The sequence below is a fragment of the Paracoccidioides lutzii genome (assembly GCF_000150705.2).
Source record: "Paracoccidioides lutzii Pb01 unplaced genomic scaffold supercont2.6, whole genome shotgun sequence".
Classification (NCBI taxonomy): Eukaryota; Fungi; Ascomycota; class Eurotiomycetes; order Onygenales; family Ajellomycetaceae; genus Paracoccidioides; species Paracoccidioides lutzii.
In genome coordinates this window covers 392,357-420,131 of record NW_015440952.1, presented here as the reverse complement: position 1 = coordinate 420,131, position 27,775 = coordinate 392,357, and the positions used below count along the sequence as shown (strand labels likewise).

Here is a 27,775-nt window from a genome sequence, read left to right as displayed (position 1 = left end):
ACAAATTATGTTAGCTCCACTGTGGATTGGCACTTTGTTTGGTGGGTGAATCAGCTGCATTAGTATTCCGCGAACCCGCTTAGTATTTCTCAAGCACGCCTTTCGTGGGATAACTGGAGTGACTGTCTCGCTGATCACCAGGTTTGAAATCTGCAACAGCCTACAACCCACGTTCTGGAACTCTAATTCCCCAGAGATACTTGGATTCATCTGAAAATAACATTGGAGGTTACTGCGCCTATAGATCATCGATCGAGCCAATTCGCATCCGATGAGAACGAGCAACTGCCGCTCGTTCAGTTTACCATCCATACGTTTGGTAACCCGAGGAAATACTAGCCCGCCAAGAAAGGAAAAAAAGCAGTACGATGCAGTCCAGAAAATCCAATATATGTCGTCTGTTTCATAACCCCTTCAACCATTTTGCGGATCAATACGACATTTTACACCACATATCGAGACAGCTAACAAAAAGGCAGTGATGTCCAGCCTGTTTCCCGAACCTTGATATATTAAACGCCTCGCGCTCGAGCAAGGTTTAAGTTTCACACCGTTCACTCAGCATTGAAAGCAGGATGCAGAGCATGGATCAATACTCGTGCTGTTAGTTACGGTGCATTCATTACTAAGGTGATATTATTTCTTGTGTGGTTGATTTTACGATCATGCCCGTTTCAAGGTTCTGGCCCCTGGAATTTCCACCCAACGTAAGAGGGGCAAACCTACGCTGGGATTAGCGGGTGGGAGACCCCTAAACTAGGCCTGGATGTGTAGAGTCGCAGGGGGCCCTTGGTATTATGGGGATGAGGCATTACGCGGGGCGGTCCTTATGTACACATACAGAGCAAAAACCGACAAGACACGCCCGTGTGCTAACAGACTATGAAAGGCAGTGTACCTCGTAAGCAGGTTTAGTAGTGGTTCTTCCCCAAGGGCTCCCCAATTCCCCGTCCGAACCGTCACTAAAACCTCTTTAGAAGGTCGCTTTGCGGTTTGATCGATGAACCCTGTAAATCATTGCCCTCCACTTGTCAGGGAGCAAGCATCCAGAGCCTTCACTGGCCATTCATCGTGCACTTACTTTACCACTAAGGTCCGACCTAGTCTCAGCATCCGCCCAGCACCCGTATGGTCCAGCGATTGGAGTCCTTCGGGTTCATACTTACATACCCTCCCGCTCCACCTTCTGTCGTAGTTATCCCCATCATCTCTTCATTTTCATTTCGCCTTTTTTTATTTTTATTTTTATTTTATCGTTTTTTTCCTTTCTTCTGTAATGGTATTTATTAGTTAGCCGGATGAAGCACCCGTTCTTGACCTCCTGCTAAGTTCTTAACTAGCTTATCAAGTGGAGGTCAGGAATTCTGTCGTCCCACCTTGACTCCCACTCATACTTCTTCCCCGTCGTCCCCTACATTGATTTCTTTACAACTTTCCATCTAGTTCACCCTTGCTTTTATCCTTTTGTTTTAGATATTAAATTTTATATCTCCATTTTTCTGTTTTTCTTTTCTATTTTACTCTTGCCACTCGCTCCCATTCTCCTTCTCCTTCCAACGCCCTCGTTTCACATCTAAACCGCTCGTTTGGAACTGCACGCTTTTAAACCAGCACTGTTTCACGCAGTACTACCAGTCAACATGCCTCGTGCGCGCATCTTTCCGTGTGCTTGGAATAGCTGTAAGAAGGTATGAAAGATCGGCTGCCATCTTTACTCAACCGTAATGATCTGAATGGGTTGATTGATTTGGATGCAATTGTTATCCTGTACCAGGCTTTCAACCGAAAATCGGATCTGTGCAGACATTTTCGAATACACACCAACGAACGACCCTATGAATGCGGTTTTCCGAATTGTACAAAAAGCTTCATTCAGCGCTCTGCCCTGACTGTCCATTCCAGAACCCATACTGGGGAGAAGCCCCATGTATGCGATTATGAAAGCTGCAGTAAAGCATTCTCTGATGTAAGTGAATATTGAGGACTTTGGTATCTACCTGTACACGTTGGATTAAATTTTGCGAGTCATCCTCCGGAAACTCATCCCTTGTTTTGGCGTGGAAATTGTTTTGTTCCATTTGTCCAACCGTCGAATTAACTTCGGCTTTAGTCCTCAAGTTTAGCTCGTCATCGGCGAATACATACTGGCAGGAGGCCATATAAGTGCATGGAGTTGGAGTGCGGGCGAAGGTAACTCTTATATCTCTCTGTCATTGTTTGGGTCAAATATGTTGACATCTCCTTGCAGCTTCTGCCGGAAAACAACTTTAACCAAACACCAAAGTCGATCTCATCAACCTGACATCAACCCACAGCCAGTTTGCACAACCCAGGAACCATTATATCTGCAACCATCTCCAAGCTTGTTACCTCCAGAAAGTAATTTCCGAGATAACCAACAGACATATCCACTCTTGCAAATTGTTGGAAATGACTTTTACCCTCCTCAAACAGAGCCTCCGGTCCATTTAATACCGGTCCCTGGAGAGCAGACGGTGATCGGTGCTGGAATGAATTATCCCGGTTCGGTCTTTGTTTTCAATCCTCAAATACAACGCTTCAATGTTCCTCCCACCACGGTGGAATCCGTCCCACGATTCCCACCAGCGTCTGAGTATGAGCCTCGACCTCCCATAATTTACCATGAAGAAATCTCCATGGACAAACCTGTTCTCGCGCGAATTTTCCATTCCTACGAAGATAGTGGCTGGGGATTCTTAGCCATTAAGAGTTGATTTAATCTTCCCGAACGGGGCCTCTTGCTGGTTTCTAATAGAAAACAAATGACCTGAAGAAATATCCATAGCCAAGCAGCTTGCAACTGGGACTCAGTCATTGAGGGCCCAAATCATCCATGGCGTTCCGTCTTTTGATCTTTCTTCCGTTGGGCAAACAGTTTTCTTATTCTACCCATCTTTATACCCCCCCTTACGGGGCTAATGGGCGTATGGCGATCGCGGAGCTCAAAGATGGGCCCCAACAACAACACCCATATTCTCATCCCACTTTATTCTGATGCCAAGTGAATGAAGATTACGAGATAGGTGAAATAAACAACGTCTTCACTGTGATATATCCCACGACACAGTTGGGCGACTGGAGTTCTCTTTTCTATTTTATCTTTCTATTATTTTCTTCCTTTTTCTTTTGGGCTTTGAAAATTCTTTTCCTGCAGTTTGACATGCTGTTTTGCGTGGGGCGCCATCGTTTGGTATCTATATCTCTTGAAAGTTTCTGGTTCTTTGTTTAAACTATCCGTCATCCGTTCCAGATTTCCGATTTTCTGATGCACAAAGCTCATTCTTTGGAGATACTCTTTGAAGCAAAAAAAAAAAAAAAGAAAAAAAGAAAAAAAGAAAAAAAGAAAAGAAAAAGAAAAGAAAAAGAAAAAGAAAAAAGAAAAAAAAATAAATAAATAAATAAAAAATATGGAGTCCTTCTGTTCGTCTCAATCAGGAAGACTGGGTGGAAGATTCAACGGGGTGTGTCATTTCACAATTAATTCCTTTTCATGGACTGATATTCTCCACATCCTCTTGATAATAAATGTTTGCGTGGCCAAAAAGTTTACACCATCTACACTATGTCTTGTGCGCCATTTAGTTTCTCCTCGACTTCTTACGCAGCTCCCATGGCTCCTTTTTCCTTTCCACTATCTTCCTTCCTCGTCCTTTACTTACCTCTTTTCCTCATCCTTTCACTGTTGTAATAACACCTTATTAGTCCCTTAGCTCAGCTAGATGTGTATACACTTGTTCTCCACGCTAAAATTACCACATTTTTCAAACTTTCTTCCCCATTCTGTACCCAGGGATTGTGCATTTCTCACCCAATATGAAGTCATCAGAGCCATAGTGCACGGGACTTTCTATATCAATTAGTTGTGACACGCACTCCCGCAGGCAATGTTACGAGCCGCACTCGTAGCCCTTGCCACAGCCAGTTTGAAAAGTGAGAATGCGGAATATGGACAAGATGCGAATAATTGACCAGGGCATGCAACATACCCTACATGATATGAAATGAAAGGGAGGAAGGTATTAGGAGGAGACAACGAATCCGACATCTTCGTTCAAACTTTGGATATATCACAACCCTCAAGCACGAACTCCCCAACCTAAACTCCCCTGCGGCATGGTATATATATGGATTCTCAAACTTATTCGGATTCTTTTGTGCATAACATTCATAAATTGCTTGTGAATATACCTGTTTGTTAAGGTCACTCCTTTGTATGCTTCATCCTGCAGTTGAGGAAGGCTTTTTTGCTGATTGGCGTTCCACGAGGGGTCTAATAGAACAATGGAACATCCGAAAGGTTTAGCAGCTAGTTCAGGGAGAATTTATCAAGCGCACCTTGAGGATATGCCCTGCACAGATGATTTTTTTTTTTTTTGCACATACGTTCCAAAATTATATTGATCTCCTGTTTTATTTTGCTATATGCATTTGTTTCTGCTACCTAATAGGCAGATCTGCAATAGCCACGTAGGCAGCTACTATGCAAATTTCCTCGAAGGCCAAACAAGGTTCCTTTTCTTCCTCCATCTTTTGCAATTGTTAGTTCCTGAAAGTTTACTATTCTGAGCTAGTGTGAAGTGCCCGCGTTCCTTCATTGAGGAGAATGTGGATAGGAAAACATCATATTACAGTTGGAATAAAGACGATTTCTCCGTCAATATTGCATAATATGCATAGCAGACGGGTTTCCACATTCATCAAGTAATCCCATTTTAGCGGATACTGAAAAGCACGTTGCCGAGCACACTGCGGGGGTCAGTGGAGTTTCTAGCCTGGCGATGAAAATTGCTTCTAAGCTCAGACTGTTTGATGATCCTTCCTGTGGAGCTAGATAAAAGACGGCGGACGAAGGATTACCGGAGCTAGATAGCGAAAGGAAGCCAGTGACCCACGGGAGATTGTGGGGATTTGTGAGCAGTGGAGCGAAGTGGATAGAAACAGAAGGAGGCAGGGCCAGAAAAAAAGAAGTCAAACCGCCTAGTTAAAGTCTAGATCGCAGTGTGGGTGGGATTTTTTTTTTTTTTTTTTGGTATAAGATAAGGTTGCCGTTTTACGATCAGATGTCGTGATCGTACGAGGTGGGTGAGGATGTGGGTAGACACCATCAACCATCAGGTGTCATGGCTAGATGTACAAGCACCACTATGACCATATGCCTAGCCCTCACAATAAATTTTCTCTGAAGACATCATGCGCAATACATGTAAGGATGAGACTGAGCATTTAAAAGAGGACTATGGCAACGGAGAACACACATAGAAGCTGAGATAGGATACAATGCAACCATCTCCACTGGGCCGGCTAGGTTTTTGTTTATCGTGCGGAATGCCCTGATCCGAGTGGAGTTAAACCCCGTCGGGCGCTATCAAATGTAAGCACACGAACTTGATTCTTTAAAAACGTAGTTCTCCACTGGAACGGGAAAGGGGATTAAGTTTTCCTAGATGTAATCAAACTGGCAGGATAATTGGTATTGCGCGGCGCAACTGTTTCAATTTCTTGACTCGTTCTATTTCCGGGCTCCCCCCGGCCCGGGCGACTTGAATTTCGGGCTGACAAATTGCACCAGCGAAACTACGGAAAAGTTCCGGCACCTTGGCGTGATCAGATAAGATTGATAAAAAGGATCTGATAACCTCTCCAGCCGCCAACATCTCTGGTGAAGCTCTTTCAGACATCTACGACGAGGCCTTCTGCCGTTTCCACATACATTCGCAGGTGCATTTTGGATAAGCATATAGATATATGGAGAACTGGAAAGTGTAGCAGATCCGTCGAGTAAAACCGAGGGGAAAAAACCAAGAAATTGAATTAACTAAAATGAATTCTCTGTTGCGGCGCGGCACCTCGTTTCTTTTTGCAGGAACCAAAAGCCCGTTGGCAGACAGCGCCACTACGACAGCATCGGAGAATACTCTGTTTACAAGGGTTGATCCCTCAATCGACGGGGAGGATTGCGACCGTGATTGTGTTAGCTGCACTCTTCGATACCCCTCCAAATTCGACATCGATACTGGGGATAAATTATACGGCAATGTCAAAGGATGGGCCACCCATGTGCTCATTGCAACGGGCAAAACGGACTGGGTGAGAGATGTGGCTGATGAGAAGGGAAGCGTTATGGAAGCTATTGAAAAGGGTGGCTTGAAGCCTAGCAATGGGGTATGGTGATGAAATTAATATTGCTTTTCTGTCTGCAGGTTCTAACCATGGTTCGCCCCGTTATGTTAACTGTATCTTGAATCCTTCCAATAGATCATGAAACTCTCTGCTTCAAACATCCCAGTTCCGGACGAATACCATCATCACGAACTTGGGAAGCAACCTACTACAGCTCTCATCCTCCCCGCATTCACCGTGGTCGAGCACGTCACCCCAGCCCTTGCCTCGGACCTCATCACCTACTTCGTCAATCCTGCCCTTACCACCACCTCACCCCTATACAACTCAAACATCAGCGAACCGCCTTCTACGAATACACCTCCCCCAGAACCAGATCCAGGCACTTCAACCCTTACGACATCCCCTTCAACTTTAACAGGCACCAGCTCCTCCGTCGACTATACGGCGCTAACCCCTCTCCGTTCCCGTCCATGTCTACACACTGCTGTAATTCTCCTCTGTTCCCAACGGACGCGCGACGCCCGTTGCGGCCAATCAGCCCCGCTGCTCCGGCGGGAATTCGAAAGACACCTGCGTGCTCGTGGATTGTATCGCGACCTCAACGACGAGCGTCTTGGTGGCGTAGGGATCTATTTTATAAGCCACGTTGGAGGGCACAAATACGCCGCCAATGTGATCGTGTACCGGAGAAGGACGAATAGCGATTTTGCAGATTCTACCACTGAGCCAAGCGCAGTATCAATTGAAGAAGGTGCTGTGCAGGGAATATGGCTTGCGAGAGTACGACCGGAAGATTGCGAAGGGATTGTGAAATTTACCGTACTGCAAGGGAAGGTTGTCAAACCGGCAAGCCAACTAAGAGGAGGCTTTGACCGTGAGAAAGGGCTCGTGAGTTGGTGAGCATATCGGATGAACGTTGATCTAGAATTTTTTTTTTTTTTTAATTGTCTTTGATTCCGGGGTTCTTTATACAACTTATGTTGAAATCCAAATCTGGGGTTTTGGGGGGATTTATTTATTTTCCTTCTCATCTGCATGACATTTTCGTATTCCTATGACGTTAATCCTCCTGGATTTTAATATCTAGGAACGGCAATCCTAATCATGATTTTTTGTGGGTTTATATAACTTTTGCAATTTTGGAGCCTCTAGGGAATTTTAGAAAGCGTGAATAGGTTTAGGGGTTTTCTTTGGAGAGTAATCGGGTACGCTTTTGATTTTATCCATTTTCGGCCATTTTTATCCTTGTAAGCCTGGTGCTTGAGCCACTCTTTTTGCGTTGTGTGAGAGAAATTGGTTATATCTAAAATGGAAATGGAAATTGATATCGGCAAAATAGGTAGTCTGTAAGAGCATAATTAAGAGAAGAATATTCCCTCCAGCTCCATCCAAAACCAGTTCTTCGGCTAAACATCTCGTATCTCGTCTCCACTCCCACCTTAGAATAGTCCTCACACAGGTCCCTTCTCGAGCGCTTCCAGCATAGTTGGCAACAATTGTGATATGCCGAATTTCCATCCCGGTTATCTCGATACCCCAGACACTAGTGCGATGCGACAAGCTCTGGGATTACAGATTGCGGGATCACTTCCTCCCCTCCCGTAATTTCCCAGAGTATTTAGTTTATATCAACACCAGTCACGCAGTGTGGGTGTTGGGATTAACCATGGTAGAACCAAGCCTAATTAATCCTGAACCTTGCCATACTTGAACAAGTGCAAAAGGGGGACAAAAGAACAATGACTTCCAAAACATCGGCGTTGCCAAATTCTTACACCTTAAACCTCGCCTCACAACTGTGACCTCATTCCCCGAAACATTGCATGCAAAGCACAATGAATCTGACAAAGCTGCCCTGATCAGCCGGCTCCGCCCGTACCAAATAATATGCACCATGCGAGAACGCACTCCTTTCCCCGCAGAGATCATCTCATCCCTCCCCAATCTCAAAGAACCTCCTTACGACCGGCCACCGCAACCGCGCCATAGATCTCCAAGGAAGCGCGGAGCGGGGCATTCTTGTGACAGGGACGACCGGTATTGCAGGTGGTCCGCAAAAGCAGTCCTCCCTGCCATCCCACAGCCCAACAACTCAACATACCCGGGCATTGATCCTAGGATTGGCGCGGCACATCTCGCGGGATGATGCTGTCGTGAAGAGCGGAGGGTGGCAGGGGGGTTTAGCGATGGGGTTGGCGGGGATGACTCTCGGGATCCTCGGGCTCGGCACACTAGGCAGGGCAAGGGCAAGGATCGGAATCTTGGCGTTCGGCATGCAGGTTATCGCAAGGTCGAGTAGCCTCACATAAAAGGATGAGGATGAGAGACTCATTGCGTTAGGATTACCAGCGGGCACCTTTGGAGTGGACTTCAAGCAAATTGGCGCTTTTTAAGGAAGCAGATGTCTTGTGTGTGCATTATGTGCTTTCGGAGAGAAGTAAGGGTATATCGGGGAGGAGGAGTTGGGCGCTATGACGCCTACGGCGTTGTTTGTGAATACGTCAAAGGGGTGATTTAGTCGAGGAGACGGCGCTGTTGAAGATGTTGAGAGATGGGAGAATTAAGGGGGCTGCGCTGTATGTGTTTGATGTGGAGCCTTTGCCGGGGGATAGCCAGTGGAGGACTACAAGGTGGGGAGTGGAGGGGAGGAGTGAAGTTTTGCTCTCGCCGCATATGGGTTATGCGGAAGAGGAGATTATGAATAGATGGTATGAGGAGCAAGCGGAGAAAGTAGAGAGATGGCTGTATGGGAAGGAAGTAGAGACTAAATTATTATAAGCTGGTTTGCTATCTACTTCAACTGGGAATAGCACCTGTTTCGTCGTCAAGTTGAGTACGGGCGCAAGGATGCAATTACTCAATCCTGGGGAGAGGGAGATCGCCTCTGCAAATATCAGACAGGAAATAGATACGGTTTCCTAAATTCAAACATCAATTCAACAACAATTTGTACAAACCCATCATGTTGATCGAGGAAATCTCCAAAGCCCGCCTTTTCATGCTGCTCGACCACGTAGTCCGTGAATGCAGGTATAATCCTCCTCCTCGTATCCGAGTAGCTGTGGGTGAAATCGATTGATTCGACTTGCGAATCGCGCTCCCAGTGGACCAAGGCCACTCTAGCAAACCTTATAAAAGCGAGCCCTCTCAGACCAATAACATCGAAGTAGTCTGCAAGAATGTAGACCTGCGTATGCATGAGCAATTCCGGATCATCTGTTTGACAACAAATATGAGTAGGGGGATAATGGGGAAAGTGAGATTATATAGAAGATGTATACACACAAGCTGCATCATTCAACTGGTTTACCACCTGTGAATAGTCCGACGTATAAATGTACTGCAACATGCGATAGAGAGCGTGCGGGTTGTGCTCAGTAAAGTAAAACTCGTTGGTTATGCCCTCTTTGAAACCTCCTCTACGAGCCTTGTCGAAGTAGGGAGTCAACATGTTCAGAATCTCGTAATGGGCATGGACCTTGACTTTTCGAGGACCGAGGTACAACGTAACATCTGAATAAGGTTGCGAATCGAAGTACCTATTTCTCCTTAGTTATTCCTTGAACAGATAACAAAATCTCCGCCCCCAAGCGGCTGTTTGGAAGCCTGTGACATATCCCCTGGGAATGGAAGAACGGAAATATCCAATATGTCAGTATTGCGCATACCTTCCAAATAAGCCTTGCAACCATTCGGCCTCTCGACTCACAGTCTCACCGGGAATTTTGCTGCCCACTTTCCGGGGACTCCCGATTTGAGACGGAGGAAGGGCGAGAAAATCGCCGGAGATTGTGTCAGTTGGATGAGCCCTGGAGGAAAGCTGATTAGGAACCTGCGATAACATGATTATGCTGCCTCGACTTTGGGTGTTCCTATCAGACCATGCTAGTTGGATGATTTTTGAACCTGAAATTTGTTTTTATGTGTGAAGATGCTGAAATTATTGTGCTGGTTGCTCTGGGCCAGACAGAGCAACCAGCTCTGACTCCAAACCAGCATGCACCACTTCCAGGTGTTCATGATTGAAGAGAGGTATGTAGATATGAATGCACTCAGGCATCTATCAAAAAGGTAATCATCAATATTCATGATACACTCAACTGGAACTTGGACGTACTCTCTTTCATTTACCAACAGATATCAAAAAAGAAGAAGAAAAGGAAAGGAAAGAAAAGTATGTGTGTGTGACGGAGAGAGATAAAGATGAGAGGGATAGAGAGAGTGAGGAGGAAGACACAAGGCCTGCAGGTGGCAGATGATAACATTGATATAATATCTTTTAAGAAAAGAATAGAAAGGAGACTCCTTGCAAAATAAAATAATTGATTAGTAATGAGCACAAGTGCAATAGGGAAATCACATGCAACTCTATACAATAGCCATACTCCTATAAGGATTGAAGAGGAAAGAAGATCAATCATGCAACAACATCATACTGTGAACTCCAGGGGTATATATAAAATCAGCATAAAAAAAAAGAAAAAAAAAAAAGAAAGAAATAGCATCCATGTCCTTATACACCTATACACCTTAAAATAAAAGGCACAAAGGATAAAGAAAAGAAAAGCGAAAGAAAAAAGGAAGCCAGTTTCCCTCCCTATTAAATGGCAAGAAGCTGTGCTTAAATTGAGACAACAGCCAATGGAAGGGGGAAGTTAAATACTCATACACTGGGGAAAAAAATCGTAAAAGGACAGATGAGGAAATGAGTTTATCTGCATCACCGCCATTCTACTCCTGCAAATTCCTCAGGTGTGTTCACATCAGTAGCATTCAATTGAGATATCTGTGACTGCGTGCGCTGAATAACACTCTCATCGTCACTAGAAGCCGAAAAATTGGAACTGGAGGTTTTGGGACGCAAATTTTGCAAAGACGGCGTTCCACTGCTGCAAGAACGCAAGCTTTGGTGATCACTAGACCTATCAAGATTAAAGGATCCACTCTTGGGTGTGCTGGAGGGGCGGAAGCGTCTGCGCTGGCTGTTTTTGCTATCGGGGCCGGATCGACTGGAGGACGCCAAGAACACACTGGAACTTGCAGACATGGTGTTTAGGGGGTGTATATGGCTTGAGACTGAACTGGCTGGTTCCGTGCTGTCGACAGAGTTCTCTGATTGGATTTCTGCAATGATTTCCCGATCAAGCGCCGTCATGCCTCGCAAGAGCTCTGCAAACATGGTAGTAAGGGACCTGAATTCCGGCTCTCTCAAGGGCATGTTCGCGAATCTGCCGCGCTCGTAGAGACGGGTAAATGAGCGGCCCAGCTCTGGAGGGTTTACGAGATTGAGATTCGTTAGATGACTGATATAGTCACGTAGGCACATGTTGCGTGGTCGCCTGAGGATTTCGACTATCCGGGAATCCGGAATTGATTGATATTCGCCGGACTGATCAGCGTTGTGGTCGCCAGCGGTGTGGTGACGAGGATCCACAGGAGCAAGAGATACTGCTTTTGCCTCTATAAGATGGGGAAGCTCCCTTATCACGGGCTCAAATTCTTGGCTAGGCATATCTGGACAGTCAGGGGCAGTCCAGCCAGGGTGTGAGATATATCCCCAGGGCGGCGTTTCTGTAGCAGGGATGGTCAAGCTGGGTTTCAACCCGCTGTTGTCTTCTCCAGTCCTGTCTCTTGGCCGTGATTGCTGAGCAATTACGGCACTCCTGGTTAGGCCTTCAACAACGAGTCTTCGTACACTCTTAGGGACATCAGGTTTTTCCACTGGGACCCAAGGCTTGGGGATACCAGAAAGAACACTCCGGTTTGAAAAAATACGGCTGGCATAAACCAGCATAGCCAGAAGCAGTGTTATAATATAAACACCGCTGACAATGAATATGTTGCCCAGCCGGTGAGATTGGAAGGATTGGTAGATAATATCCCCTGGGGTTAGGAGCGTGAGAACGAAAAGGACAAAAGCTAAAACAGTAAATAAAGTGGTGGAGAAGATGCGGGATAACCGCGGTTTCTTCGACATGGTGTCTGGATCCTGGACAAAGCAGCAGAGACATCGGTTGAGGTGGGGGGTTTATGAACAATACATTGTCCCTGAGCACTGAGATATACAGTCGTTCAAGTTTGCGACTCCCGCCTTTTGACTGGGAAGAGCCGGTTTATGGAGAGAGGATGCACGTGAGGAAGGATTTGTCAGAAGCCAAGGACACCCCGTTGCCCCGAGCGGCCGCCCTACACGTGATTCCGCGTACCGCATATAGAGTTTCCCCCGCAATAGGAGACCAACAATTCACGTGGATACAGATATCGCTCCTGGTTTTCAATGTCTTTTGGGAGGGAAGCAATCTGTGTATGGTCTAACTTGTCCCCGGCATTGTTTATTCATGCTTAGGCAAGGTGCTGTTACTAGCGGCATCATACTCTTATGAGCTTTTCTCTATAGGAAATATCTGGTAGTTAGCTTAGGCACATTTTTTCTCCAGAGGATTATTTCTCGTTTACAGAGAATATAGCTAATTATCTACACAGTAACTAATTGCGAAGTAAACTTAACATATAAGATTGATGACTGTGAACCACTTTATATTCTGCTCTAAAGTGAAATTAAGATCGAGGTGTTAGAAGCCATTCAAAAAGGTCAACTGACAGAAAAATCCAGTCATCTGGGCTCCAAATAGTAAACGAAGAAACAAAGCAAATAAAATGAAACAACGTATGTGGCGGCGGGGAGTTGTTTGGGAGTTTAATCTTGAACAGCACTTTCGTCCTCCAAATCCGTGACAACGGTCTCCCCCCTCGTGCGGCGAATGACCCTCTCAATGCCATCCAATCCTCGCTTCAAAACGTCCATATGTGGCCCATAACTGAGCCGGACAAAGTGATGGCAGGGGCTGTCAAACAAATCCCGTCTTTTCGCCGGGTTCAGGTCGAAGAATATGCCAGGAACAACAATCACCTTCTCAGTCAACAGAGCGTTGAAGAAATTAAGACCATCCGAGATGTTTGCTGAAGCTGGCAGAGGAGGATCCAGCGCAGTGAGATCAAGCCAGATATAGAATGTAGCATCTGGTATATCCTTAATCTGGAATCCAATGTCCTTCAGACGCCCTAGCACGTAGTCCCGCTTGTCCCGGAAATGGACCTGCAGCGCTTTCATTTCTGCACGGACAAGAGACGGTTCCAGCATTGGAATTGCGGCCTCTTGGAAGGGGACATTGGCACCGCCGTCCAAATAGGAACCGGCGGAGGAAAGGGCTTCGATGAACTCCTTGGGCCCTAGGATCCAGGCGATTCGCCAGCCAGGGAGGCGGAACCTCTTGGTCAGACCGTCGATGATAAGGACGTCTGATCAATGAGATTAGTTGGAAGGAGGATGTTTTGAAAAGTAAATGAAAAAGAGATATCTAATATAAACATACCATCGGTGTCAACATCTTCGATGTTCATTGCTGCACTAGTAGTTGAGCCATCGCAGCCATTACTATAATTATACCCAGCGTAGAACTCATCCAAGATCAGGGTTGCCCTTCCGCGGCAGATATCTTGGATCTTAGCCAGCTCAGGATTATTGACAACATGACCTGTTGGGTTCCGGGGGTTGGACGTCAACAGGACTGAAGTACCTCGAGCAATCTCCTCCGCAATCTTATCAGGATGTATATGGTACCCGTCCGCTTCGGATAAGGGCATTGGAACCGCAGCAAACTGTACCCCCCTATCAACATTCGTCCTAGAGACAAAAGGACGAAGATATCTTCCAGTCTTGATCACAAAATACGCCGGAGAGAACGAAAGAAAGAGATAGATCACTCACATTCTTGAACAATGACAACATCTCCGAGTACGCCGAATAATCTGGGATGGGGAACGACAGATAGGAATTGCCCAATATTGCCGCAATCCGAATCAACCCTGCCCTCCCACCAGGAACGATACAGACATTCTCCCAGGTATAGCCTTGTTTTCCCTGTCGGTAATGCTCGTTATACAACCTCGCAACAGCCGCACGAAGTGGCTTGATGCCAGCCGTTGGCCCATATTCGCGGACTGCGGAAGTTATAGGGATCGAAGTGGGACGGGGAAAGCTTCCAGCAATATTGTCATCCACTTCAGGAGCACCCTGACCTAGATTAGCCCATGAGGAAGGGTCTTCAAGGAACCCGTGTTCAGAAGCTCGTTCGGTGGTCCAAACGACGCCGGTCGAGGCGCGGGTTGCGTCTAGGCCGGCGTGAGGACGGTGACCTTCGTGTGCATCTCGGAATTGACGGTGGGTTTTGGAGGACTTCTCTGTTACAGGCGTATTTATTTGAAAAAATGAGCATAGGCAAAAATCTTCACACACTACCGTTTTTTTAACGGGTCGCTATGAGGGTGATGGTTGGCATATGACAAACCGTTCTGAGAAAGCTCTTTGCTGGCAGAGAAGCGGCGGTTCTGGGAAGGGCTCAGGAGCGAGAGTCGACGACCTGAGAAACTCATTGTTTAGGGTACTGCAGGAGATTCACAATGTTACGAAGTAAGTCAGATATCTATGAGTTTGTCTTTTTCTTTTTTTTTCTCTGTGTTCTAGGGAGTAGTGGAGGGGGTTAGAATGCATGCTTTTCAACTTCCAGGACAGAAGGAAGCCATCATATTATAAATGCCTCACTCAAGGGCCCGTGAATATTTGCTCTGCAACATGACTGGCTGTGAAACATCCCCTGCACTGTAAGAGGGATTGCGCAGGGTTTTAATGCTGCCCAATGCGCAATGCGCAGTGAGTGTGATCGAGGTTGACATGTCACCATTCCGTAGTTGACATTATTTAGCTGAGGCAAGCAGGGGCATATCACAAACCAGAACAGCGAGCCAAGACGATGATCGACCGCCAACCACTTTACCTCGCCCATTCCAGCTGGTTGAAAAATTCCGAGGTTTAATTAGAGCTGAAATTGTATACTTTGGCTTCCAATCTTAATGCCTTAATTTGAGGACAAGTCGAGTCGATCCCAGCTGGCCTTGAAACGAGATTCTTCACATTGATGGGCATAGAGTCATTATGAGCAAATATATGCCTAGGATGCCTCCGTTGGATTTGATACAGAACCTACGAAATTGCACAGTAATCCATTTCCTGATACTTATTGCGTATATATATAGATGTTGGGTGGGCCGCAGATACCTCACAGGTAGATTGAAATACCCCATGCAGCTTCCATGGTCGAGCACAAGGAAAAGTAAAGTAAAAGAAAACAAGATAAAATAAAGCTAAACAAACCCAAAAAAAAAAAAAAAGGGGGGGAGGGGGTTGAACAGATGATAGCAAGGTGTAGTTATAGAGGCTTATGCAAAAGATGCATGCTTGACGGTGACAGAAGATATTTAAGGTCTTCGGTGATGTGCTCTTCAACGTAGCCAAGGAGGGTCAATCAAAACACAAAAATCAACATCTAAATAGGGTGCGTACAATCATACGGTCATTTCTTTGATGGTATAACGGAAAGGATGAAAATCAAACCCAATGTCTGTCCACAGGAACCTCCACTGTCTCTCATGTGGTGACGAGGCTAACAGGGGTCACAATTTGGTAGAAACAAAAACAAAACTGGAGAAGCGGGAGTCGGGGCCAGAGCAGTAGATATTATAGGCTTCTCGACAAAAAGTGACAGCTTGACTCCTTTGATCCAAATGCTATCGTCCCTCAAAAAGCAAGATGAAGGGAAGCGCAAATGGTGTTTGGAAGTGGTTGTTGTTGAATCGACGTCCAACACGCTGTTGGATTTGGCGCTGCGGCTGTGTGGAGAGTGGAGCGTGGTGAGTGGGAAATCAAGTGTATAACGACTAACAACGACTAAAGCAACGAAGTTCTTAAGCCAATCCTACTGATTCTAAATCAGAAACAAACCAAGTCGTCGACGCCGGAAACTGCCATGGGATGCGTCGATGAATAAATGAAAAGAAAGAAGAATGGAAGAGAAGTCTGGAAATCCAAGAAATCCAAGTTAGAAAGAGAAGAATACCAGTTCCTACTATTGCACGGGAGATTTTGGCTCCAGAGACAGATCGGAACCTCTTCCCAAGAGACATGGACTCTCAATTTTCCACGGCTTGGCAAAATAGTTGAATTTCCCCAACCTGCCCATTGGCCAACATGTTCTGGTGCTGGTCGCGCCACTCCATAAAGGCAAGTTGAACAGCTTCATCGCTATCAATTGTGACAAAGTCTCCATCCTCATCTCGATACCGCAGTCTCACAGATTTGTTCCCAATAGACCGGTCCGTGAAGCGAGCAAGTTTTGCGTCGACACGATCGGTTAGAGATCGGAACAGAATGTTGCTTGCAATGACCAATGTAACGTAGTTGTCATCGAAGTTAACTTTGGCTTTTAATTGGCTAGGCATGTAGAGTTCTTGCTCGCCGTCTTGGCTCATCGGAGAGGATAGAGGGGGCTGTATGAGGTTCGATGTGGCTGGTGGCTGTGAACGAGTATCAATCCGATTATATAACTGTGCGTCGGCGAATGGGACCTGTGGGTGCCCATGACGTTGCTGAACGCCTGGTGATTGTGTGGCGGACCGGATAGGAAGATTGTTATTTATTGGGGAATTAGTTTGGCTGCGATTAACGGGAGCTCTCATATTTGCCATGTGGGCGGGAATAGGAGGAACAGGGACATTATCAACCGCCTGCATGCAATGACCATTAACATGACGGCGGGAGTCGGGTACGTTGGAATGGTGGTGGATGTCAGGGCTGCTTGCAGATCGCATTCTGGACTGAGACATTCCACCATGTTGGGAATGATGGGACGAAGAAAGGGGTGGGAGTGAGGGACGCTGGGCGCCCCTTTGGTTATTGTGGCTGAAGTATGGGTTGGAGGTTGTGCCGTCTCTCGATGCTGCTCTTGGCATTGCCGGAGCCGTGTACCGGTTAGAGTCATCCATCCAAGGAGTTGATGGTGTGACTTGGCGTGAGTACGAAAACATGGTCTGAGAGCTGGAACGTGTAGAGCCAGTCTCTGTGACTGGAGAGAAATAGGAGTTCCCATTCCGATCTCCGGGAGATATGGCCCCGTTAGGGAAATGGGTCGAAACCGAAAGAGGTGGTTCGGGCATGGGAAACCGTTGAGGTCGGCTCGATATTGGACCAGAGCCGCTACTACCACCTGTAGCCGACCGCGCCCGCGCCCGCAAACTCGTACTTGAAGCATTTCTAGACACTGAAAAGTCTGAGAAATTGGTATTTTCCCGAGAAAGCTCCTCCTCGGCTTCGTACTCCTCCTGATAGGGATTTTGAATTTTGGGTCCCATCTTCAGGTAGGTGAACTCTGTTTCAGAGGTGCCAGTGTACCGGGTGGCCCTTTCCTCGTTTTGAATAGCTCGCTGAGTGTCAATATCTTTGTACCATTTGCGCATAGTATCCTCATTTGTATAGCGAATGGAAAAGTTGTCGACAACACCTGGATCACCTTTCCAGAAGATTTGGATTTTGTAAGATCCTGAAAGTGTAGTTATATTAGCAAAATATGCCGAAGAATACCCCCCAATACTAAACGGAGAGAAGAAACAGACCTGGTCTTTGAAGTGATATTATTTCGGTAACATTAGCCATGTAAATTCGACCTTTTAATTGAAGTCGTGGCTTTCCTTTGGCCGCAGCATTTGGTTTTTCTTTGCTCATGAGCTTGGTCTTTTGTTTGTTGGGGTTTATATCTTTGCAGCAAAGGAGTATGCGTTCGAAAAGATAGATGTGATACTGATATACCATAAAAATAGTAAGTTAGCCACAGTTTCTGTCAAAGGGTTCTCCAGTTCCGTGTTATAGTCACGTAGAAATTGGTTTAATGCAATGTCCTGTTATATTGGCCACTGGGATGGAACTCGCTAAAGGAACAATGCTAGATAGTGCAGACAGAGGTATCATGTAAAGAACGCGTATGGGGATAGAGATTGTAATGAACCCTGGAGTCCATGGGACCAACTCGAATTCTCCTCTCGGGTTAGAAGAGAAGCATTCTGCGAAGAATATCCAGAACGCCCGCGAAACAAAGGAGAAGAAACGCCATGGCTAGCTATGCTTGTCCTGCCCTTTCCGTTTTGGTGAAGAAAGGTGATCATCCAAGTTAGCTCTTGAGCTTTCATTGGCAATAATTAGACGATCAATGGTTGACAAGGTACGTGACCGTCTATCAGACCCAGATAGTTGGGTGGGAAAGCTCTTTTGTTTGTGCAATTGTGGACAGGGGGATGGTGGGGTGGTGCCAGGAGAAAAGGGTCCTTTGTAACTAGTGCTCCCTGGCTGACTCGGGAAATCATCTGCCATGGAAATGTTGGATTGTGGGTGGAAGTGTTCTAATTGCCCAGGTCCACTAGATGCAAGAGGTGGGTGAGATTTCTCCACCAGGGGAAGGCCAAATCCTTTCAAGGTCGTAGAGCAAAAGCTTGATTTCCTCGAGAAAACCGTAAACTCAGATAATCTAGGGGACGGGTCCTGGGAAGGAGTTCCAGAGGGATAGAATCCAGATAGCCTTGTTAGGGAAGGTTGATTGGGTGTCAGGGAATCGACACCTAACAGACACATGCGGATTTTCACAGATTGCCTACGTAGGGAAGGGCGGCGATACCGAATGGGCCAATGTTGGGTATTAAACTGTGAAAGGGCCGTACGAACCTCTCTTTCTGAATCTCTACCTCCGTCACCCTTCAGCACGGTGAAAGTGCCGAACCGAAGCAGTTCACCAAATATATCAACTTTAAGGGCTTTCCAATCATCAACACGAGAAGCGAGATCGGCAACGGCGTTGGCCAAGTGTTCTTTGTCAACTGCACGGTTTGCTTGGTCTAAAACCGCTTGAACAATGTCAATGGCAGTGGAAACGTCGGCAACAAGGTCTTCGCGATCGGTCTGCTTCCTCAGTTCCTATAGACAAGTTACATTTTAGTGACTGGCCGCAAGTTATAATGGTAACCCAGCATACTAAATCTTACCGAGAGCATCATAGGATACTTAGTAAGACGTTGAAATGGTTTGACGAAAAATCCATTTAGAGTGGACTGCTGTGCCACCATTTGTTGGAGGTCAATAGACCGTGGCGCAGCCTTGATTTTATCCCATTCCTTTGCACAAACAACATCGCATCGAAGTTGATTGGCGATAAAAGGTTCGTACTGGCGAAATCCTTCCTGGTGTTGGATAAAAAGATCCCCCCAGTTCTGCGTATCTTCAGGGAGGGCATTGTGTTGCTCCATACGAATAAGAAATCGCTGAGCAAAGTCAAGAAGGTTATTAAGATTCAAAAAGATCTGATGGCTCGAATCGCCATTAAGAGCCCCAGTTTCCTCCAATTCCTTTTTTAACGCTTGCAAATTTTGAAGGTGGTGGACATAATCTCGTTCTGTTTCCAGCATCTCTTTCAAAATATGCTCTTTCCGAGTAAGCTTGACCTTTTCACCTTGGTTTGGACCGGCGGCTGTTGCAGAAGGTTGATAAAGCTGACCACGCATTTCAAGAATATCTAGAACGCGGCTGACCATTTTAATGACCTTACACAAAAAGTTAGCGAAAATGCAGTAAAAAAAGATCCCAGTTATTTAGGAGGGAGGGGATATCCACCTTCACAAAGCCCGTTGTGTTTTCCCCATAAAGATCAGTGATAAGGAAACATTCCTGCTGGGGAAACTCCAACTCTAACAAACAAGCTTGGAGAAACTTAAAAGCCGCTGCCTTTGGCCGTCTTGCCTCTGGGACTTTATCAGTGTCGATAGTTAGGGGCTCTGCAGGCTTGGAGGCGTTGAAGATTGTCATTAGCGGATATCCTTGCCGCAGACATCTCCATATAGATGCAACAGGATCTATCGCCTCATCCGTTCTGTCCATCTCCGCCATTTCTGCAAGATGGGGCTCGAAACCAGGGACCTCAGCAAGTCTCTTTTTCAGGCTTGCGCAGCTCTGGAATAACGATTCCCCCCCTCTTCGATTGATGATATTATCCTCCGCCATAACTGGGCCTCCATTAGCAGCGGTGGGATCCATATTGTCTGGTCAACGCAAATATCTCGATGCGGTTACTTCAAATCGAATCAGGTTCACTTTGACTCTCCCGGCCAGATTTCCTGGTCCTTTTCAGGTACCGAGACCATGGGTCGTCGAGCAACTACCTAGGTAGGTTATATCCCAAAACAAGTTACGGGACCAAGCGTATAAGACGGTATATGTGGCTAATTGGCAACAGGAATTCCAGTAAGGGCTCGAGATGGGTGCTTTCGATCTCTCTGTTGAGTTTCGCGGTATGATTGAGAGATGCGGCTCTTGGGAATTGGTCAAGTATAGGCAGGGTAGCCCTGTACGGTGCGGCGCATAAAAGGCGCTAAAAAGAAGAAGCAATCTCAGCAGGAACGACTAAAACGAAAAGGATGAGAATAATCTAAGTGATGGGCGAGTTTCTGGGAAGATTGTAAGCACCTTGGACTTGGATTGGAGGTGATCTAAATGGTCGCGGATAGGAGGAGGGAGAGGGGTAGGATAAGGGCGACGTACCTCGAAAGCACACACGACAACCGAAAGTTCTGTGCTGGGGAAAGCAGGAGAGCGAGGGCGTATTTGCCGACGAGAGTGCATAGGTGCATTGAGTGGATGGCTGGATGGCAGACGCAGAGTGACAAGGGCGCCAGAGATGGGCCTGAAGTTGTTGGATGGTGTAGTCATGTTTCAGGAGTCAACGCTTTTCAGCATGTTCGGCTGGATCGGGCATGCGGCTCCGCCTGCACAGGTACCATGACTAAGCTGGTGGAACCACCGGAGAGCCCGGACCTAATCGGGACTAGTGCCAAAACAATCATGGCACATCACCTGACCCGACTCCTTGCAACAGCAGATGACTCAGCTGCAACTCCACCCACGCGACCATCGGAGATAATTCCATGGGACAAGGAACCGTAATGCACAGCTACATAGTTACAGCAACTAACTACAATAGGATTAACGAAACATCACTAGCTACTCCTCTCGCGTCGTTCAAGTCAACTTGACTTCACTACAGGCACAACTCTTTGTTTTATACGAGGAGGACAGGTTGCGTTGCGCAGGATATAGCTGTATATACGGCCTTCGGATGGTGGGGTGCGCTATCAAACCAACTAGTCCACTGCGAAGCTGTTTTGCTCTGCTGAAACATGCCAAAGAAATAATCCCATTGCTTCTTTAATATATACTTACAATTAACCTTCCTTTGTTCACACATTCTCCGGCAACCCATTACAAACATCTCAGCTATTAATTCGCTTGTACCTGTGCTCTCTGTTCCTACTTTGCAGGACCAACCAGGAGACTCCCTCCCCATTTACAAGTTTTGCCTCGAGACACGACGAAGTAAGGTTGTTATTTGTCAGTATCAGAACTCCGTTCTGATACTGAACTGGGACCTTGAGCGTACCTTGACCGTTTAATCATACATAACTACGCGTATTTGCTATATTTCATTACCCCTCATCAGATCTCAGCATAACTCCAGAGTGACACCCTCATGGAATGTGACGCCGCAGTGACAGCGGGCGCCGTACAGACACCAAGGCTACAACAAGTTGCAAAATATCGTGGAGAATTTGCTCCTCCATCCGTCCTAGCATCTTTCAAGCTGGATGAAGGTTACTCGGACGAAACTAGAAGCCAACAAGCAGAAAATGAGGTAGTTCAATCATCAGACGAAGGCGAAGTTCTCCCGAGTTGGATGCTTGCACTCAGCGAAACTGACAGAGCAGGTGACTTTGTCCTTTTCTTTTTAACTAGCTATCTTGTTGCAGCGATTATTAATGTCAACATTGGGTGTAGAATTGGCTTTCAACATATTGAGAACCCTGCGCACGTCGTCAATAGCTGCGGTTGTGGATCGACTGACTCCTTTCCTCCACATGGATCCTGTGCTCAAACTTCCTCCCGAAATCACCTCGGAAATATTCTCATATCTTGACACTTCCACGCTGCTTACTGCTTCACTTGCATCGAAATCGTGGAGAGAGAGAATTATAGATTCCCAGCTATGGAGGCATCTCTATACTCAAGAAGGATGGCGCTTCGACATGGAGGCGATTCGAAATTTCGAGCAAACCCTCTCCAAGCCAGTCTTTTCACACAACCGGAAGTCAAGAACGAGGCGTTTGGATACAGATAAGGGGCAGCCAAAGCTAAAGCGACGTGTTCCACCAGGGTGGATCGATTCGAAGAGAAATTCCCGAATTGAAAACGACAGTATGGAAGATGCAAGCCCCCCATGGAATGAGCAGCATGGAACGGTCGAAGCTGATGGGATTTCTACATCGGACATTAGTGTCTTCGCTGATGCGGAAGGCGACCACGAGATGCGTGATGCTAGCCATGATGACAACTCGGTTAGCTCTTCGTCAGAACAAAGCCACCCTCGCCAATCTCTGGAACTTCGCGGTTTGCCCCACAGCCGAAAGTCTAGCCAGACTAACAACTCTGCGAAGTATCATTCATTTCAATCGTCTCCAGCAGACAACATTTCCCCCATGGTGCCTCCACAACTCATGAAGAACATCAATGGTACATCTAGACTAAATTGGCCATATCTATACAGGCTACGACGAAAACTAGAAGACAACTGGAGGAAGGGACGCTATACCAATTTCCAGCTGCCACACCCATCCTATCCCTCACAGGCGCATACAGAATGCGTATATACTCTCCAGTTTTCTGGTAAATGGCTTGTGAGTGGCAGTCGTGACAGGACAATAAGAGTCTGGAATCTGGAAACAAGGACGCTTAGAGGGAGCCCCTTGATGGGGCACAGCAAGTCCGTTCTCTGTCTCCAATTTGACCCTAGCCCACAAGAGGATGTCATTATATCTGGAAGCAGCGACAAGAGCGTCATAATATGGCGTTTTTCTACGGGAGAAATGGTTCAAGAGCTTGCCAATGCGCATGATGACTCAGTATTAAACTTGCGCTTCGATAATCGATTTTTGGTGACCTGTTCAAAGGACAAATCAATAAAAGTTTGGAACAGACGGGAACTATCGCCAACGGATAAAAATTATCCCTCCTTGTTCAAAGGCGCCAGTGCGAGATATCCGTCCTACATCGTCGATACCTCTTTGATATCTCCTAGTGTGTTGGAAACCCAAATCGCAAATCGACTGGTCAAGGTTCTATCACCTTACTCCTTACTTATGACCCTTGAAGGCCATGGAGCTGCCGTGAACGCCATTCAGATCGACGAGAATGAAATTGTGTCTGCCTCGGGGGATCGTTTAATCAAAGTATGGGATATACGTAATGGGATCTGTCGGAAGACTCTAATCGGCCACAAGAAAGGCATTGCGTGCGTACAATTCGATAGTCGACGAATTGTCAGCGGTAGTAATGATAATACCATACGAATATATGACCACGCCTCGGGGGCTGAAGTTGCTTGCTTGCATGGACACCATGGTCTCGTGCGGACAGTTCAAGCAGGTTTTGGAGATCCTCCCGGGGCAGAAGAGACATTGCGACTCGAAGCTATGGCGGTAGACACTCAATATTGGGAGGCTCAACTACGTGGCGATATTCCTGAATCAAGCTCAGCAAACCGTCGCGAACGAAGGTCGCGAATGGCTACAATCGCAGGTTCCAAGAGTCCAAGCGACATTATTGCTCTGGGAGCTAAAATTCCTCCTGGCGGCGGCGGAAGCACCTGGGGACGCATTGTATCCGGCTCTTACGACGAAACCATAGTTATATGGAAGAAAGATCTGGAAGGTAAATGGGTAATTGGGCAAAGACTTCGCCAGGATGAAGCAGCGAGAGCAGCAGCGGCAATCAGCTCTCAAGATCAAAGCGCCCTGGCCAGTCAACCAATTTCTCCGTTCCCTGGTCAATCTCTTCAGCCTTCCGTTGCAGAGCAACCAGAGCCCCAAACTTCGCAACAAGACCCTCTTGCACCAGGAGCAATGCAGCCCGAAAATACAGCAAATAATAACGTACCGAATCCCGTGGACCCGGCGGTTGATGCAGTCACTCAAGAGGCTCCCCCAGCACTTCAGCCAGTTCAAGCCCAGATACTCGGTGCCAATGTGCCCTTACCCCGTCCCGCAGCCCACCCAACCGCCAGAGTTTTCAAACTACAATTTGACGCGCGGCAACTTGTATGTGCTAGTTTAGATCACAAGATTGTGGGATGGGATTTTGCGAACGGTGATCCGGAGCTTGAATGGGCTAGTCGATTCTTCACCGGTCTTTGAAGGTCATTCGAATACTCTATGTACTTTTGCAAATTTGTTGGGCAATGCTCAATTAATTGCGGGTATTCGTAACCAATTTTCCTTGCACTACTTCGCTACTTTTCTTCCATTATGCGAGACCAGCTCCCTTTCATATCGCAAACTTATTCATAAAAGGAACCATCTTTTTTTCTATGCATATGGATTTGCTAGCAAGCGTGAGAACATTTTGTTGATTTCATCTTTCATTGATTTCGAACTGTCCCTTGTTGGCAAATTGTGTTTTGGATTCCTAACATATTATATCCACAAGCATTTCCTCTTCATGCTCTTGATCTCAAAACTTCTTATATTACTAGTCTTCTTTTACATCTTTTAATACAAAATCCTCAAAGTTTGATATTCTTTTTGGATCTTTGGACCTAATAATTACACATCTGCAACTATTTAAGAAGGTTTGAATTTCTCTGGCATTTGTGTTCACATTCTCAAGAATCTATAAGTATACTTTTCTAAAAGCTCAAAACATAGGTAACGACATGTCAGATGAAAATAGTGTAGAATTCAATAAGTGAGTAAACCACTGTTCTTTCAAAACCTTGCTTTTAACAATATCTGCGGATTTCACCCAGCCTTTACAACCAATTCACTTTCGCCTGAGACACACCACATTCTGAGCCACTCACGTGATAGAGTTTAATCTAGCAGGCACCAATTAAAATACCACATCTTTAATCTTTGTTTATATACTTTGTAACGTAATCCATGGGTGAAAGTGGCATATAGATGAGAGTGACAACTTAGTTTAAAATGCAATTATTCATGTAAATTCAATTATGTCACATAGTTATAAGCTAGTTAGCTAAAAAAGAATCTAAATTATAAATTGCAAGATTGACTATTGAATAAAATTAATTTCAGAGCAATCAAACTGTAGTAAAAGTCTGTGATATGAATTCTAAAATTTTTATATAAAGATGTACTAAAAAACATATCAGATAAAATTGTATTTTAAATATAAAATGATTTTTAAATCTAGAAGAATTTATCATTATTAAATATATATTAAATTTAACTTTATAAAAATTTTCTCTTTTTTTATAATAGAAGAAGAATAATAAATCAAAATTTTTATAATCATATTCAATATAATATTGATATTAATTAATTTTTTATTTTTATTATATATTATAATATATTTAAATCATAGTAACTTTTAGAGAGTTAAAAATAATAATTTTATAATTATTAAAAAATTATATAAACTTTTATAATTTATAAAAATTAAGTATAATATTATTAATAATAATATATATAACTTTAATAAAATAAATTTTATAATAAAATTTAATTATTAAAATTTAATTAATTATTTAAGACTCATAAAGATATAATAAATTTATATTAATTTAATTAATTTTATTATTTATTATTTTTATAAATTAATATTATTTTTAAATCTAATATAAAAATATCAATATATTATTTAATTAAATTATTTTATAAGTAATAATAATTAAATTATAAATTAATTTAATATTGAATATTTAAAAACTTTAATTAATATAAAAAGTTAAAAATTAAAAATTTTCAATATCTTTTTATTTTTAATAATTATTTAAATTATCAATCACTTAAATATCAGAATTTATATAAAAAATATAATATTAATACTTTTTTATATATTTTTATTTATTTAATATTTTTTATCTACTTGATATAAGTTACTTTATATCATTAAAAAATAGATATAATAATTTTAATCTGAAAAAATCAGTTTCAGAAGATGATTCAATTATAAATTTTACTTATCTACTGTTTATTAATAATTACTTATATTAGAGTAATCAGAGAATAATTGTTAATATTAATTTTCAAGTTAATATTTTTTTATAGAACCTATTAAAAAAATTTTTTTTGTCTGATAGTTAATATTGATATATATTATTAATTAATAAACTCAGTTCAAAATCACTGCATTTATATTACTGATCTGATTTAATATTAACATATAATTTTATCAAAATATTTTAGTTTTTAAAGAAAAGTGATCATATGATGATTTTGATTGATATACTCTGAGAGTATTATATTAAAAAGAACTTTAATTTTTTTTAGAAAAATATAATCTTTCAGTAGCTAGCTATTTCAAGAATTTGATCAAGTTAAAAATTTAATATTTTAATCTCAAAGAATAATTGATCTATAAATATTTATAATATTAATATGATTTATAATAATACTATTATTGCGTAATATATCAAGTAAAGAGAGCTTTTAAGTACTTAAATAAGATTTGCAGTTAGAGTCTTGCTTACTTTATAAGAGTTGTTGATAAGTAGATATGAAAACACTTAGAAAAAATAAACTAAGTGTTAAAAAAAAGTATGAGAAGCTCTATAACTAGAATTATAGAAAAGTAGATATATAAACACAGTAAGTACTATAGAGAAAGAAGAATAATAATAAATAAAATATATATATAGAATTAAATAGTAGTTAATCACTAAATCTTTTAAAGAAACTTTGAAAATTCAAAGTATTTATATATATAAATGAGTAGCAATAGATTTTATCTCTAATCTTTCATAAAATAAGAATTTTTTATAAAGTGCTGATTCTATTTTTCAAAAAATACTGATTTTAAAGAACTGATTTTTAAGAAGTACTGATCTATACTGATTTCAAATACTGAATCTTGAAATGATACTGATTCTAAAAAATGCTAATTCTAAAGTACTTTGATAAATAATATGAAGATATTAGAGGATTTCTCAATTATTTGAGATTATATGCATCTATATATAATTATTAGTTATAGCTAGCTCACTTAGAGTCTCACAATACAACAAGGTTGATATCGATCCTCTAAGAGATTATGAGACTCTTGAATAATAAATCTTCCACTGTGAATAAACAATAAAAATACTTGAAAAGAAGCTTTATTTTTTCATAAGTTTATAATCTCAGATTTGAATTATATTGATGATTTATCTATATTTGAGTAAAATACTAGATTTGACAAAAGAATATATATCAAAAAGAAGATAAAATCAAGAATTTGAAAATAGAATTTTAGAGAATAAAACTTTACAACTTATAAATTTACTGTCTATATTTATTATAGTCTGTAAAAGTACCTCTGAAGTGTTTAATATAGATAAAACAATTCTAAAAAAAATCAAATAAGTCTAATAATATATATGAAGACCTTATTAATAAAATATTATAGAATATAGATAATTCTAGTAATTAGATGTCAAGAGTTAATAAAGAAACTCTAATGAAATTAAAGATTGTAAAACTTCAGTGAGAAGTTAAAAGAATGAGAGCTAGCAGAAAGACACTCACTGTTAATATTAGTGATGATGAAATAAGTGAAAATCTTGCAAACTATCTCCAGAGAAAAGACAGAACTATTATCATAATGAAGATCTTGACTGAATTTATAGATTAAGTAAAGCACATCAAGAAATCTGTC

General features: G+C 43.5%; 9 protein-coding genes across 9 annotated transcripts; 4 read left to right on the top strand and 5 right to left on the bottom strand.

Annotated features, from left to right (window-relative positions):
• Positions 1 to 1,640: 1,640 nt before the first annotated feature.
• Positions 1,641 to 2,735, top strand: PAAG_02713 (hypothetical protein; the record flags this gene model as incomplete). Its single annotated transcript, XM_015844729.1, has 4 exons — positions 1,641 to 1,688; positions 1,775 to 1,966; positions 2,111 to 2,190; positions 2,249 to 2,735. The coding sequence occupies 4 exons, from the start codon at positions 1,641 to 1,643 to the stop codon at positions 2,733 to 2,735; spliced, it is 807 nt and encodes a 268-aa protein (XP_015701807.1).
• Positions 2,736 to 5,841: 3,106 nt separating this feature from the next.
• On the top strand, positions 5,842 to 8,922 carry PAAG_02712 (sucrase/ferredoxin domain-containing protein; the record flags this gene model as incomplete). Its single annotated transcript, XM_015844728.1, has 4 exons — positions 5,842 to 6,183; positions 6,277 to 7,032; positions 8,067 to 8,434; positions 8,652 to 8,922. 4 exons carry the CDS (start codon positions 5,842 to 5,844, stop codon positions 8,920 to 8,922), a joined length of 1,737 nt encoding a protein of 578 aa, XP_015701806.1.
• A 115-nt stretch (positions 8,923 to 9,037) lies between these two features.
• Positions 9,038 to 9,988, bottom strand: PAAG_02711 (hypothetical protein; the record flags this gene model as incomplete). The annotated part of the gene is made up of 3 exons (XM_015844727.1): positions 9,038 to 9,360; positions 9,430 to 9,683; positions 9,813 to 9,988. The coding sequence occupies 3 exons, from the start codon at positions 9,986 to 9,988 to the stop codon at positions 9,038 to 9,040; spliced, it is 753 nt and encodes a 250-aa protein (XP_015701805.1).
• An 876-nt stretch (positions 9,989 to 10,864) lies between these two features.
• Positions 10,865 to 12,121, bottom strand: PAAG_02710 (hypothetical protein; the record flags this gene model as incomplete). Its single annotated transcript, XM_002795188.1, has 1 exon — positions 10,865 to 12,121. One exon carries the CDS (start codon positions 12,119 to 12,121, stop codon positions 10,865 to 10,867), a length of 1,257 nt encoding a protein of 418 aa, XP_002795234.1.
• A 720-nt stretch (positions 12,122 to 12,841) lies between these two features.
• Positions 12,842 to 14,577, bottom strand: PAAG_02709 (hypothetical protein; the record flags this gene model as incomplete). Its single annotated transcript, XM_002795187.1, has 4 exons — positions 12,842 to 13,443; positions 13,518 to 13,803; positions 13,913 to 14,385; positions 14,493 to 14,577. 4 exons carry the CDS (start codon positions 14,575 to 14,577, stop codon positions 12,842 to 12,844), a joined length of 1,446 nt encoding a protein of 481 aa, XP_002795233.1.
• A 1,593-nt stretch (positions 14,578 to 16,170) lies between these two features.
• On the bottom strand, positions 16,171 to 17,758 carry PAAG_02708 (hypothetical protein; the record flags this gene model as incomplete). Its single annotated transcript, XM_002795186.1, has 2 exons — positions 16,171 to 17,576; positions 17,650 to 17,758. The coding sequence occupies 2 exons, from the start codon at positions 17,756 to 17,758 to the stop codon at positions 16,171 to 16,173; spliced, it is 1,515 nt and encodes a 504-aa protein (XP_002795232.1).
• Positions 17,759 to 18,145: 387 nt separating this feature from the next.
• Positions 18,146 to 20,110, bottom strand: PAAG_11542 (hypothetical protein; the record flags this gene model as incomplete). Its single annotated transcript, XM_015847176.1, has 3 exons — positions 18,146 to 18,997; positions 19,066 to 19,620; positions 19,691 to 20,110. The coding sequence occupies 3 exons, from the start codon at positions 20,108 to 20,110 to the stop codon at positions 18,146 to 18,148; spliced, it is 1,827 nt and encodes a 608-aa protein (XP_015703200.1).
• A 456-nt stretch (positions 20,111 to 20,566) lies between these two features.
• On the top strand, positions 20,567 to 21,016 carry PAAG_11541 (hypothetical protein; the record flags this gene model as incomplete). Its single annotated transcript, XM_015847175.1, has 1 exon — positions 20,567 to 21,016. The coding sequence occupies one exon, from the start codon at positions 20,567 to 20,569 to the stop codon at positions 21,014 to 21,016; it is 450 nt and encodes a 149-aa protein (XP_015703199.1).
• A 583-nt stretch (positions 21,017 to 21,599) lies between these two features.
• On the top strand, positions 21,600 to 24,315 carry PAAG_02706 (WD repeat-containing protein; the record flags this gene model as incomplete). The annotated part of the gene is made up of 2 exons (XM_015844726.1): positions 21,600 to 21,834; positions 21,905 to 24,315. 2 exons carry the CDS (start codon positions 21,600 to 21,602, stop codon positions 24,313 to 24,315), a joined length of 2,646 nt encoding a protein of 881 aa, XP_015701804.1.
• Positions 24,316 to 27,775: the final 3,460 nt, after the last annotated feature.